The 14,634-nt window shown below is 37.9% G+C and overlaps 1 protein-coding gene across 1 annotated transcript in view; it reads right to left on the bottom strand.

Moving 5' to 3' along the window:
- LOC128657631 (uncharacterized) overlaps window positions 1–14,634 on the bottom strand; it is a 524,168-nt gene that overhangs the window by 317,012 nt on the left and 192,522 nt on the right. The window contains exon 37 of the mRNA XM_053712016.1: window positions 2,370–2,462. Within this exon, the coding sequence (XP_053567991.1) occupies window positions 2,370–2,462 (93 nt within the window). The remainder of the gene's footprint in view (window positions 1–2,369; window positions 2,463–14,634) is intronic.

Here is a 14,634-nt window from a genome sequence, read left to right as displayed (position 1 = left end):
TATTTGTGGTATATTTACATTTGTAAATATAAATGTTCCTTTGCATTATACTTATCTCTAGAACTTCTCTTTTAAACGCAGGCCCTAGGATCCACCATGCCAAGAATCCTATAAGCGTGGCCTGGGGCTCTATGAAGAAGGGTTGGGATTAGTGCGGCTCTTCTGTGTGCTAGAGATATTTTAACCTCTAAACGTAATTTAAAGAAAACTAATAAATATTGATGAATTTTGTCAGTATTTCTTTGTTTTCTTTAAATTTAGTCGGTGCATTTGTTTAGATATTTATTTCATGAAAACAAAATGAACATCCGTTTTTCATTATGAATTTGAATCAGTGAGGAAACCAATACACGTCTAATTATTATTATTATAATCATCATTATCATTATAATATAAGAATTTGTTCTTCATTTTCAATGAAAAGATAAGGCTGGCACACATGGTCACATTATAGTATTACTTTGACACAGTGTTCATATAAGGTTATCAGCCCCAGAACAAAAGCATAACGTTTTTGTACTACAATGTCCCTTTATAAGACAAGTTTAGCTTTTACAAATGTATATTTTTTTTCCCTATAACTTACTGCCTAAAAATATTTTATTTCATGTTATATCTTAATAATGTCTGCTTTCTAAAGAGGGTAGTACACATTTTGCTTTTCTGGGCAGCCATGATTTAAAGACCAGCTAATAAATTAATTCCTGAACACACACACATTGTACTCCATTAAGGAAAGCATATCCCCTCAAAGTAGTATGGAAATCATCAGACAGTTTTGTGCACCTCTAATATTTCCCTGTGTTAAAGGGCCATAATACCCAAATGTTTAAACACTTGAAAGTGATGCAGTATAGCTATAAAAAGCTGACTAGAAAATATCACCTGAACATCTCTATGTAAAAAAGAAAGATATTTTACCTCAAAAGTTTCTCAGTAGCCATATCCCTAAAGGACTTCTAAGCAACAAATCAGTATGTCTGTCCCGGGACAGCAGAAGGAGCGAGCTTATGTGCACTCTCATCTTATTTCCCTATTCAGCTTAAGAAAGTTTACAATGAAATCTCATGAGAGTTAAATGAAATCTCATGAGATCACAGTAAAAGAGTTCATGACCTCAGTACTGTTGATGCTGATTGGCTGCTGTTCATTTCTTCATTATTTTTTTTTTACCTGCAGCTGGGCTGCAGCTGAGTATAACTTTTTACACAGAACTTACTCTGCTGAGCTGAGGAAATTGTGAGGTAAAATATCTTCCTTTTTTTACATAGAAATTCTCAGGTGATATTTTCCTGTCAGCTTTTTACAGTTATACTGCATCAGTTTCAAGTGATTTAGCATACGAGTATTATGTCCCTTTAAAGGGACAGTTTACTCAAAAAAATTCTCCCCTTTAATTTGTTCCCAATGATCCACTTTACCTGCTGGAGTGTATTAAATTGTTTACAAGTAGCTCCTTTACCCTTATATTGGCATTTGAAATTGTTAATTTAGCATGTGGTATCCCCACCTATTCTGAAAGTTTGTGGCCGCAGGTCCCAGCTATAGATAAGCTTTGTAAACACAGCCAGCAGAAGAAATTACACTCCCAGTGTGATAAAGCAGAGATAAGGTAATAAAATGTTGATTTTCCATTGTTCTCTCAAAGTATTGGTGATTGTTTTAAGGACAGATATAAGATAAAGAAGCAGGTATATGTGCACAATGTGATACAGTAATGAGATCTGATTATACCTACAAGCTCAACCTATTTTATTAGGCTGTGGCTTCAAAACACAAAATCAGAGCTTTAATATACAGAAATAAACCTTAAAAAGCTAATTTTCATACATTTTTTACTCTGCAGTTGGTAAAAAAAGCAATTGTAAACACATTAAGGGAAAAACTATTTTACAGTATACTGTCCCTTTAAGCAAAATGGAACAAAATATAATAACCAGGGAATGTGATCCAGTAAAATTCGATGCTCAGGAACTTAAGGTTATTAAACTAGGTTTGTGGTTGGAAATGTAGTCTTTATTTTACTTCCATGTGACTGGTGGTTAATTCCTCAAATATGGGTTGTTTTGTTTCTCTTAGAATAGAAAATGTGTAGGATTGCTGGTTTGTCTGTGACAGCCATGTTCCTGATGTTTTATTTATAGGTCAGTTCTAGTATTGATGTAGTTTGCAAGTCAGTGTTCTTCAGATGTTCTCTATGCACTTTACACAAACATCACATTTCCAGTCACTGAAGTGCTTAATCATTATAAAGTATGATTCATAAGACTTAGAGGAGCTGGTGAAAATCTCTACACCTTTATCCTACTCTGCTAAATATTATTTTATAGTGTTATTGTATATACAACAAACAGATGTTTCTAAGTCACCTGTAGAACATTTTTTGTGTTGAACGAAGATCTCATCATTCGTGTCCAACTCCTGTCAGCTTTTGCAAATCTTCTAGCTTCACGAGGTAGCTCCTACTCACAAGAAGAAAACAATATTATTAAGTCATTAAAAATAAAGAAATATAAAGTGTAAGCTGAAGGAAGCAATACTGTGTTAATACATTACAGGTGCACCTAGTAGGATATATAACGGCTATATAAATTGTGTTTTTTTTCAAGTCATGACAAAAAAATGATTGCACAAGCAACAATATTATAAAACATTTATATTATTGATATTTTTCTTGTAAAATCAAATTGAAATTCAAAGTACAAACTAATTCTTAAAATATTGGTAAACCAGCAAGTATATTATAAATTATTCTTGTCAGAATATTAATATTTGTTAAAAGGGAAAAATTGTTGATCCTTTTCATTAAATACTTTTAGAAATCATACCTATCCAACTATTAAAGGGATACTGTTTGTGTGCAAAAATTGTCTAAAGCTCTCTTGTCTGGTGAGATTATCAGGAATGCAAGGCTCTGTATGTGATAATAAAACATATACATTACAATGTACGATCTCAAAAAATCTGAAAATATTTTGCTTGATTTCTCTCCATGCTGGTGAATTTTTGATAAAGGTGTCCAAAATCTGTAACCCCTTAAGGACAAGGCCATTTTTCAATTTCTTCCCCTTAAGGACCAGGGCTATTTTTACATTTCTGCGGTGTTTGTGTTTTTTTTTTTTTGTTTTTTTTTTTTAAAGATTTTATTGAAATTAGTAACATACATGGTTTAATTAAAGACAAACAATGACAAAATAGAAAAGAAAATTTCCTATGGCAGGTACTCATTTTACCTGACCATAGCTGTGTCATACATCTTATATTACATACATAAAAAAAAAGACAATGAAAAAGAAGGGTTCAAAACTGCAAACAAAATCTGATTGCCATTAATGGCATCCATTGGAAGTAGAGTATTTTGAATTTGTATTAATACATTAGTATGATGCATTATTAGTTCACTACACAATTTCCAGTATATATTCAGCTCTAAAGTGCTAGGGTTCTCACCACCAACTTAATTTAGTTTCAGTATCACGGATCTATCTTGTGACTAACATCTACCCACCTGGTAAAAAAAATAAATAAATAAGGGAAGAGAAGGGTGGGGAAAGAATAGGGTGAGGGGAAAGGGAAAGAAGGAAAAAGACAGATGATCCAGTAAATCAGTAATTAATAATTGATTCCCCCCTCACGCCGTCAGCCTAGTCAAATGACCACGTACTTGGAAATTCTCCTGTCTGTATTTGCTGTATAAACCATTCCGATTTCTTAAAAATTATCACTATTTGTTTCTGAATGGTTATAGGGAGGGAGAGGATCATCATTTTCCATTTACTAAAATATTGCCGTATTTGTTTATTGTTGGTAATTTTTATGTTGTACTGGTCTAATATTATTTGATGCTGAGCTTTTCGGATAAATTCCAAAAATTTTAGGTCGCCCCTACCCTTCCAATTAGTGAAAATTACATTTCTACCCACTAATATCATAGCATTCAGAAATTTGTGGTTAATTCCATATCTAATGTTACTATGGTGGACTAAAAAGATTACCTCAAACTGTGTAAATTCCATCTGGACTCCCGTAACCTTGTTACACCAATAATTAACTTTGTTCCAGAACTGCCTAACTTTCGGGCACTTCCACACACAGTGGAACAGATCTGCTCTTTCTTGTCTACATTTAGAGCATTCTCCTAATGATGTATTATCACTCCATCTAGATATACGGTCAGGGGAGAAATATGCCATATTCAATAATTTAGTGTGGGATTCCCACCAGGTGACTAAGGTAGTTGCTTTCATTGCGAGTTTAATACTGGCAGAAATCCGCTCTTTTTCAAGTATCGGTAGGATCTTATCCCATTTTCCAAGTAATCTATTCAAATGAATTTCCCCTTTGAGCATTAATTAGCATTCTATATATTAATGAGATTCTATTGACCCCATCAGCATAAGATTGGATTACTCTACCTAGTTCTCCTTTTTCCAATTCCATCCCTGTATCAGTTCTTAGGTTCGCTATCCAGTGGCTGACTTGTAAGTAAGCGTATAGAGAAGACCTTTCTAGGTTGTATTTACCTTTCAGCTCTTCAAAAGGGTCTTACTATCAACTTTCCTTCCTGACATATTTGCCCTAGAGACTGAAGACCGGCCTGAGCCCATCTAGAAAAGACTGACATGTTCAACCCTGGTGCAAAGCTTGGGTTTCCTGTTAACGGGAGGAAGGTCGATTTACTAAAATTGGTCCTAGATCCTGAGCAGACTTTTTGCCACCTCCTTACAACATCTTTAATAGTGACATATTGCATTATATTAGCTGGCAACTTACTTGCTGGATTGTGTAAAATTGCTTTTAGAGTGAAGGGAGCTACCAGATATGACTCAATGTCATGCAGGGTGACGTGGCCTTTTTCGGTTATCCAGTCTAGCGCGAATTTGCCGACAGCTGCGTAATTGTAGATTCTAATGTTAGGGCATGCTAGACCTCCATACTGTTTTGGGAGTGTTAAGGTTGAAAATGCTATTCGGGGCTTTTTCTCCCGCCAAATAAAATTATTAAAAGCCCGCTGTAGTGTCTGGGCATCTTTATTATATAATAGTAGTGGGAAGTTTTGGAGAAAGTATAACAGTTTGGGGAATATGATAGCTTTTATGAGCATAATTCTAGCCGAAATACTAAGTGGTAGGTTGGACCAAAGTTGAACTTTGTCTTGTAGCTCTTTAATACATTTCGGGAAGTTCAATTCATACCAATCCCTAGGGTTTCTGCTCAGATTTATGCCCATATATTGTATGCACATCGTTTGAGTTGCTACCTGTGTAGGTTTATATATCCATAGAAGTTCCGATTTCTTGTTATTGATCCTATACCCCGAGAAGGATCCAAACAACTCAAATATGGATAGAACATGTGGTATAGATTGAACCGTGTTGCTTAGAAATAATAAAAGATCATCCGCAAAAAGTGAGAGCACTATATCCTGATGAATCATCCAAAGTAGAAAAGATCTGGAGCGCAAAAAGAAAAGGGAACTGCAATAGTGTGAGATCCAACAACACTTTTTATTAACACGCAATTAAAATCTACTCACAAAATTTCCAAATAAGTCAAGCACATAGCATCAAACATGAAGAGTATTCCGGTGCTTCTCTCACGGCTGTATCCTTGCAAGACTCGGCGTGTGACGTCACCACCCGATCTACTGCCGCAAGATTACAATCACACCTCTCTACTTCGTCAACTGTCAAACAGTTCAGATTCAAGCATTCGGCGCCTCAACGCGTTTCCCCGCCCCTTCTGGCGGCTTTCTCAAGAGTACCAAATGCTTACTAAAGGCTCCTATTTGTACTAATGCGATACTAGTGCCCCCTGCTGTCAAAAGAGTAGCTCTTCAAATGAAAACTATACTTAATTGGATATTATCCTTTTGTATCAGCTTCGGGCAATACACCAATACATTGTAGTACAAAATATATAACATCATATATAGTACATTCAATTACATCATTCAATATACTTTAAAAACACCTCATTGAATAAAAACATATATTTTTTGGTGATTGACGTTGTGCATAAAAACATTCAATTGTACAATAATTAATATACACCAAGTGGTATAGATTGAACCGTGTTGCTTAGAAATAATAAAAGATCATCCGCAAAAAGTGAGAGCACTATATCCTGATGGCCAATTCTGATCCCCTTTAACTCCTGCCTTAGAAAAATTGCCAGCGGTTCAAGAGATAGATTAAAGAGTATTGGGGATATCGGGCAACCTTGTCTTGTCCCTCGCCCTTGTGAAAAATACTCAGAAGCTTCACCGTTTACTATGATTGCTGACATTGGGTTTTTATAAATTGTCTGTATAAATTTATGAACCGGCCCTAATATTCCAAATCTCTCTAATGACTCAAAGAGGTGGTCCCACCCGATCGAGTCGAAAGCCTTTTCGGCGTCAACTGAGAGTATTGCCAGATCTGGTTTATAATGTGCCGTTTTATAGACTTTATTTGCAAAATAATCTAGGACTAGTTGTACTTTTCGTATATTTTTGACAGGATTGCGTCCTATCATAAATCCTGATTGGTCTGGGTGTATAATGTAGTGTAAACATTTTTTAAGCCGATTAGAAATGATAGCCGTCAACAATTTATAGTCCTGATTCAGGAGAGAGATAGGTCTATATGCCGCGGGGGAAGTGGGATCCTTCCCTTTCTTTAGGATCAGAACTATATTGGAGGATGTAAATAGTGAGGATTGTGATTTATTTTCAATGAAATATTCATTAAAAAGTGTATGTAGTAAGGGAAGAATTTGTTCTCGCAGAATTTTGTAGAATTCGGCAGGCATAGCGTCCGTTCCTGGAGTTTTACCTCCTTTAAGCTTAATTATAGCATCTGATATCTCCTTTGTTGTAATTGGTTCGTTCAATCTTTGTAAGTCAGTCTTTGAGACCTGGGGCACTTTGATCTTCTGCCAGAATTTCTCCTTATTACTTTGTTCAATTGCACTAGAAGAGTATAGCTTTTGATAGTAGTCTAAGAAAGCCTGTCTTATTTCTGAACTTTTATTAAGAATCTTATTTCGATAATTAATGGCTGAGATGAAGTTTTTCTGTTGTCTGGTTTTTGTAATTTTGGCTAATATTTTAGCCGACATGCCCTGACTCCCTGCAAAGAAGGCTTTTTGCTTCTGCTCCTCCTCTGCCATTTTTTGCTTGAGAAAGAGATTGTGCTCCCCTCTAATCTTTCTGTATTTATCCCAATTAATTGTAGTTTTGTCTTGAATATAGTGTGTGTATGCGTTTTTAAGTGTGTTGGCAAGTTGTTCCTCTCTCTGATCTCTTTTTTTCTTTATCCTAATAAGATATGCTTTTATTTCGCCTCTAAAGACCGCCTTTGCAGTTTCCCATAAAATTTCAGGTTTATCCATATAATCTTTATTATAGTTAAAAAAAACTCTCCATTTTTCTTGGAGCCATGACCTAAATTTAATATTTTGAACCAGATATTGTGGGAAGAAGAAGCGGGCATTACTATTCCGAGTTGAGATCTTGTGATGGATCTCAAGTGAAATAATTGCATGGTCCGATAAGATAATATCTTGAATGTCCGATTTAATGTCGGATTTCATTAATTGACCAGATACTAAAAAGAAATCTATCCTAGAGAGGGATCTAAATGATCTGGACTCACACGTGTAACCCTTCTGATCTGGGTGCTGAATTCGCCAGACGTCTTTTAAGGCAAGTTTCTGACAAAATTTACGGAGTATCTTTGATTCCCGCGTCTTTTTGTCCAATGCTCTACTATTAAATCTATCTAACAAATTTGAAAATGTCATATTGTAGTCACCAGCTGCTATAATGTTTTTGCCTACAAACTGAAACAGTTTGAGCCCCAATGATTCCCAGAAATCTCTGTCAGTTTTGTTGGGACCATAAATATTGCAAAAAACATATGGTTTTCTGTTTATTGTGATTTCTAAAATTTGGTACCTTCCCTCCGGATCATAATATAGTGATACAATTTGATATTCTTTTTTTTTTTTTTTTTGTGAACATATTTTTATTAAGGTTTATAATCATACAAAGTAAAAGACAAAAACAGAAACAAACATACAGGAATGGTAGAGTTACATACAAATTTTCTACTTCTGATCTAGTACAAATGAGACCTAGGAATTAATAATATATTCATGTAATATAGGTATTGACCAGTATAGGTAAACTAGCATAATGGCATTAAAACAAAATGATACACAATACCATCCTGAACCTTATTTTTCTTTTTTTTTTTTTTTTTTTTTAGGGAAATAACTAGAGATGCACAAATATAAATTCACACTGATAATATATAAGCCCATTATTGGACCTTCATAACTATAAATACATATGAGTGTTGAGGAGGAAGTTATCTGAGATTACTGTACTTAAGCGCAGATAATAATACCTATGGGGCAATGTAAAACCTAAATAAATTTCAATCCATAATTTCTTATCCCCTGAAAAGAATTAAGGTAACTTGTGGGCTAGAATAACAATGTTAGTCGTCACATTTAGGGAGTTAAAGCATATCAGACGAAACATGGAGAAAAACCCAAACAAGTATTCCGTGCATATCTATGCTAGGGTCTATGCATATACCTGAACTGAAGATATATTTCAAATAAACTTCATGCACATTTGTGTATGGCCCACGACACCTGCGTTAGCATTATTACTGGGACTAAAAAGACTTAATACTTTTAATAGAGGATACACCCATTGATATACAATTGACCAGCCCCATATGTTCAAAATATTATAAATATATGTACTAATGGTACTGAGTGATTGAGCCCTAAGGATATGACTCTGGAACTGTTCTATCAAACATGAAAATGTATGGACTTTACTTATTTAAATAACCTAAAAACTCGCACTAAGTACCTTTTGGGCTCCATTTCATATATAATATACAAATTTACCCTCTTGTAGAGTGTCATACAGCACAGGAAGCACATGGGTGATATAGTGAACAGCTCCTATACATGACGTTGCATATTAAATATAAACGTAAAATCAAACATACACAAAGGTAAAATCACACATGGGTAAAGGGGACAGATCAAGATATATAATACATCAGGAAAACCATCTGAATCATTATTAAATAAAATAAAGCAGTCTAGACATTTCTTGGATGACTGGGGGCTCAGAAATATTACTACGTTATCTGGAGGGACATTCTCACTGACTTGCAGCAAAGTTATTTAGAAAGTCTGAAACAAACATAGCAGCCGATTAATGTGGTTTATTGTCGTATCTCCACACTATCTAGCTCTTAACAAATAGTTCATCCGACCCCAACCTTGTTATAAGCGCAGGGGCCACAGTACATATCCAGGCTAAGACATGGGCAAAGTGTAGCATGACATGTCCCCTCAAACCCCATCTCACTCTGTGAAACACTGTACCGGAGCCTGGTCAATGCAACTGTGTTAATGCCTCCTGACTTCCAGCTCCGTTTCTCCTGCTCCCCTGGATGCGGTAAGCACTGTGTTATGTCCTGACTAGGACTCAGTTTCAAGTAATCTACAGTCCCTGCAACAAGCGGCCGTCTCGCAGCAGGTTCCAACATCTGTTCTCTCGCCAGGGGGATCAGGGTCCTAGTCCTCGCATCAAGATGACGCTCATCCAAGCGGCAAGCAGTATATGTGGTGCCCGATTCTCGGCACTCACATGCGACTGGGTATGTATCCTGCAGAAGCAAGTGCACTTTACCCTGCGTTGGTCTCCAGATTACCTCGTGGCAGACAAACTCCTGTTGTAGCATCGGCCTGTGTCGGGTTATAATATCAGACTCCCGACTATAGGGTAGTTTCTCACCTTCCTTAGTGGCAGTTGGCTCCGGTATAAGCGAGGTCTGGGTTAGTGGAGCCTTATTATGTCCCGTGTGATGGACATCCATTAGTCCAGTCTCTCGATCTGTACCGACCATAGCCCCAAATGTGCGCAACTCTTTCATCAATTCCTCTTCAACCAAAGACAAATGCGCATTTAATAGTTCAACAATACTGTAGCTTGAGCAACCAGCCATTGTGAAATCTAGCTGATATTCTTACGTCAGCACAACCGGCTGAATATACTGATAAATCAGATAAATGGAGGGGTAGAGAAAGGTATAGGCCCCTGTGAGACCTCTGCTGCGTACCTACTCTAGTTCCGGCTGCTTATTCTTAATAATATACATAAATCACATGTATCTGTTCCTGGAGTGATGCTTGCCCTAGTTCTAATAAAAAGGATAAGGTATAGAAGCTTGTGGAGAGACAAACAGCAGTTTTAACATCCCACACAGTCAGACAAAGCTTAACAAGCAGCCATCTTAGTCGGTGGTCAGACACGCCCCCCCACAATTTGATATTCTAATTGTTTGTTGATCAATATAGCTAGGCCTCTTTTCCTTTGGTTATAGGAAGTAGAGAGAACCTTCCCTACCCATTTTATCTGTAATTTGGCCGCTTCAGTCGGGGATAAGTGGGTTTCTTGGATAAAAGCTAGATCGGGTATCGGGTTTATGGGAGCCCAGAAGTTTAATCATCAGTTTTCGCTTAATAGGTGAGGATATACCTCCTATGTTCCAGGACAACAATTTAAGTTTATTCATCTCCATTTATCAGGTCAGGTCATATATTAGTTTGCAGCGTACGGAGGGGGGAGGGAAGAGAATAGAGAAGAAAAAAAAGAAGGGGGGGAGAGGGGAGAATACAAAATAAAAAGCTGGGAAGAGAAAAAAACAAAAAAACAAAACAGCTAAGCCTGTGCCATGATTCAGAGTCCCAACAAACCAAATCCTAAATCTAGCATGTCTCGGCTTAATATTCAAACCTCTGAAAAGGGTACCATATTTCACTAGTGGTTGGGGGGAGAGAATTTCCTCAACACTATTACGTTTAATTCTCAACCCCTTTTTTATAAGCATCCCTGGGCTGTTAGGAGTGGGGAGAACTGAGGAATGACAAGCATCAAAATACCTTACATCTATAAATAAAAACAATTTCAACATAAAAACTAACATTAATACAGTATCTACATATTTCCCTTTAGAGTACCTACTAATCTCACTATATCCCAAACTTGTGGCAATAAGCCTTAATTTCGTCCACCTTTTAGAATGTGAGCATGGCGCCATCCCTCTCCAGCACCACTTTCGCAGGATACAACATTCTAGCCTTCAAGTTGGCATTGATGAGTCTGGAGCAGTATGGCGCCATTTCCCTTTGCTTTGTCTGGGTTTCTATCGAAAAATCTTGAAACAGCAATATCCTTGTCTGGCCTACCTTAATTCCATTATTCTTGCGGTATAACCTTAGAAGATGAAACTTATCTTGGAAATTTAAATATTTTATTATTACTGGTCTAGGCTTGTGCATAGCTGTGGCTTTGTCCTGTACTGGTCCTAGTCTGTGAGCTCTTTCCACTGGGATCACCAAGTTTTCTATCTGGCTACCAACCATTTGCGGGAGTATAGTAGAGGCAAATTTTAAGAGGTCGGAGTATTCTTCCGTTTCGGGGAGCCCAACAACCCTAAGGTTGTTGCGCCGTGACCTGTCCTCTAAGTCCTCTAGCTAAGCTTGTAATGTGTGTAAAGTCTTGCTTTGTGTTTCATTTAACTGTTCCTGAGTAGATAATTTATCTTCTAGGTCGGAAACTCTTGTTTCCAATTCCATAAGTCTGGGAGAAAACTGCTTAACTTCTACCGACAGGTTGCTTATTTCTTGCTTCAGGGCATCAAACTGAGGCATCAGCAGTTCAGATATTTGATGTAGTAATGCTGTGGTGTCAATACTGCTCGTACCTGATTCGCTGCAGGTTTCAGGCTCACTGGGCTTAGTCCTTTTGTCCTTCTGTCTGGGTGGCATCGCGGGTGAACTTGGTTTAGAGTGGGACATATATTTGTCCATGAGTAAGAAATCAGAAAAAATCGCTCCTAATAAGTGTGATAGAGAAAGTAGGGAGTTGAATCCAAATTATCGTGCTTCTGTGATATTGTGAGAAAACGGAAAAGTGATTGTGTCATAAATATAGTGAGAGAGGAAATAGGGAAGTGCAAAGTCTCGAGAGAGAGGGGGAAAGCAACACAAAAGACCCCCACAAATCGATTCAAGTGAACGTGAGTGAAATTTTAATGCGACGCCATCCAGAAATATAGGACTAGATAGAGCAGTGAATCTAAATCTTCCAGCGAATTTATCTAAACCTTTTAACTAAGTCTAAGACTCTAAAAATAGAGCCACAACAAGCTGCTTTTAGGATAGTTATTTACTGCTACTAGTTCTAACACTTACCAGATACTGTTTCACAACTAATCTAGCACCCAAGGACTAATAGAAAGACAGAAAAAGAAACCCTGCTGACATTATTCAGATTCAATTAATTGTCGAGTAGGGATCCCCTGAGGGTACTCCTATTTAAGTATCTGAACACCCTATTCAAGGTAATTTACTCAGATCCCGGATATTTAATCAAGTAACCTCAATTTATACCCTCTACTAGAAACAATACTCAGCAAACATAACAAGTAAATCCTTGGACCAATATAGAAATTGCCCTTGAGGTTCAGATTATATATTATTGTCCCAGATAATTATACTCTGGGGATTACCGGGTGTGGAAATTAGCCATCTGAAAAGCCTGCAAAGGGTTATATTATGTTCATATCCATTAAATACAGTAACTTCGACAGTGATCAGCACTAGATACCACACAGTATGAAAAATGAGATGATAACCAAGCTGTCTATAACCAATATCTACTACTATCTAATGGCTGAACCTTAAATTGTAGGATGTGGCACCTTGGCTCACCCCCTGCTAATAACTCTAGCAAATACCAATAGTTGACTACTTAATGCAGGCTGTCTTTTTTTTTTTTTTTTCTGAAGCAAATAATTGCTTCTTCTTAGGATTTGAGTAAGTCCAGGAGTATCATAGGCCTTGATTCCTACTAGATCAGTGGGGGACTCACAACTCCCTTCTCTTTAGGTTGGTACAGTTACTTATTCCAGCTCCTGGGGTAATCTGCCCAGTTTATGACAACTGATTTGTGAAGAAAAGAGATCCTTCAGGCAAATTTGGGAAGTTGTTCTCCCTAAATACTACGCAATTGTCTGGCCAAGGTTGGATTCAGTTCACCCAAAGTTACAAAGTGTTATAGCCTTGGAATCCTGAGCACCTCTTATTCCTCGATCTCCCGTTTTGGATCTCGAGGTCAGCTGGGCTTAATCCTATCCACAGTTAAATGTTGCTAAGCAGGAGAAAATATAGATTATGTGTGCCTCAGGGGGATCAGGTACAAAGTCCAACTTTCACCCCAGCCTTGGCCTGATCACATTTGTGTGACTTAACTCAGTCACTGACCGGACAGAGTAGGGCTCTTCCAAGCTTATACAGGGTTTATTGCTATTAGCGTGTGTTTGCTTACAGTAGCTAAATGAAACCAAATGTGTCCCCGGGCTCAGTTCCCTGCAGCAAACACAGCAAAGAAATCCTTTAACTTATTTCTAGCTTGCACCCTGGTCACTATAAGTTGGATAAGAGTAGCTCGATTATATTGGCACAAGATAAGTTATGGTCATTAGTGGCCTTCCAGGTATCACTTTAATCTCTTTTTTATCGGCCCTTAACTTCAGCGACCCTGCCCCACAGAAAAAAGTAGTAACACATGTGGTATCGTAAGATACAACTCACAAGTCAATGTGGTCCTCCGGTCGCTCTCCGTAGCCGCTCTGGGATTGTTTCCAGGAGATTATGCAGCTGCGTATCGTCACTTCTGCAGCGTGTCTCTGCACGCGTCTTCCGGCGTTTCTGTGTGTCTCGGCTTTTCCTCCTATAGCCCTGCGCACCTTACGCCAATGCCCCAGCGTCTTGCGCGGTCTATGCCGATCTCCACCTTCAGGGGCACAGATCTCCCACCTCCGTTGATCCTGGCACCGCCGGCAGCTCACCTCGGCCTCCCTCGCCCTGGTCAATCACAGGTAGGATTCAGAGCATGGGAGCATTATGCCGCTTTCAGCTTTTTACTTCCAACCTGGATACCCGATACATGATAGGGACTCCTCCGGTGCATTAATATGCCGCAGCCCTCTCAGAGTGTTGTATATGGCTTGAGCTGTCACCTCCGTCTCTTGTGCTGGCTATACTTCCCAGTTACAAGGCAGATGGATGTCTAGGCTGTCCCAGCCCGACTGTAATGCCCTCACCGACAGGGCCAATAGGTATAGACAGACTTCCTCGCGACTACTTCTATGGTTCCAGACCCCTTAAGCTTTGGGTCAAGGAATATGGTCGCTTGGGCCCGTTGAACCCGGCTCTTTCCTCAGAGCTCCGTGCTAGCGTGCTCTCTGCTAGCTCCGCCCTCACAGGAAGTCCGAGGATGGATAATTTGATGGTGCGGTGTTTGTGTTTAGCTGTAATTTCCCTCTTACTCATTTACTGTACCCACACATATTATATACTGTTTTTCTCGCCTTTAAATGGACTTTCTAAAGATACCATTATTTTCATAATATCTTATAATTTAATATTAAAAAATGATAAAATATGATGAAAAAATGGAAAAAAACACACTTTTTCTAACTTTGACCACAAAATCTGTTACATATCTACAACCACCGAAAAACACCCATGCTAAATAGTTTCTAAATT

Source organism: Bombina bombina, chromosome 4 (assembly GCF_027579735.1).
Source record: "Bombina bombina isolate aBomBom1 chromosome 4, aBomBom1.pri, whole genome shotgun sequence".
Classification (NCBI taxonomy): Eukaryota; Metazoa; Chordata; class Amphibia; order Anura; family Bombinatoridae; genus Bombina; species Bombina bombina.
This window is presented reverse-complemented; position numbering and strand designations above follow the sequence as displayed.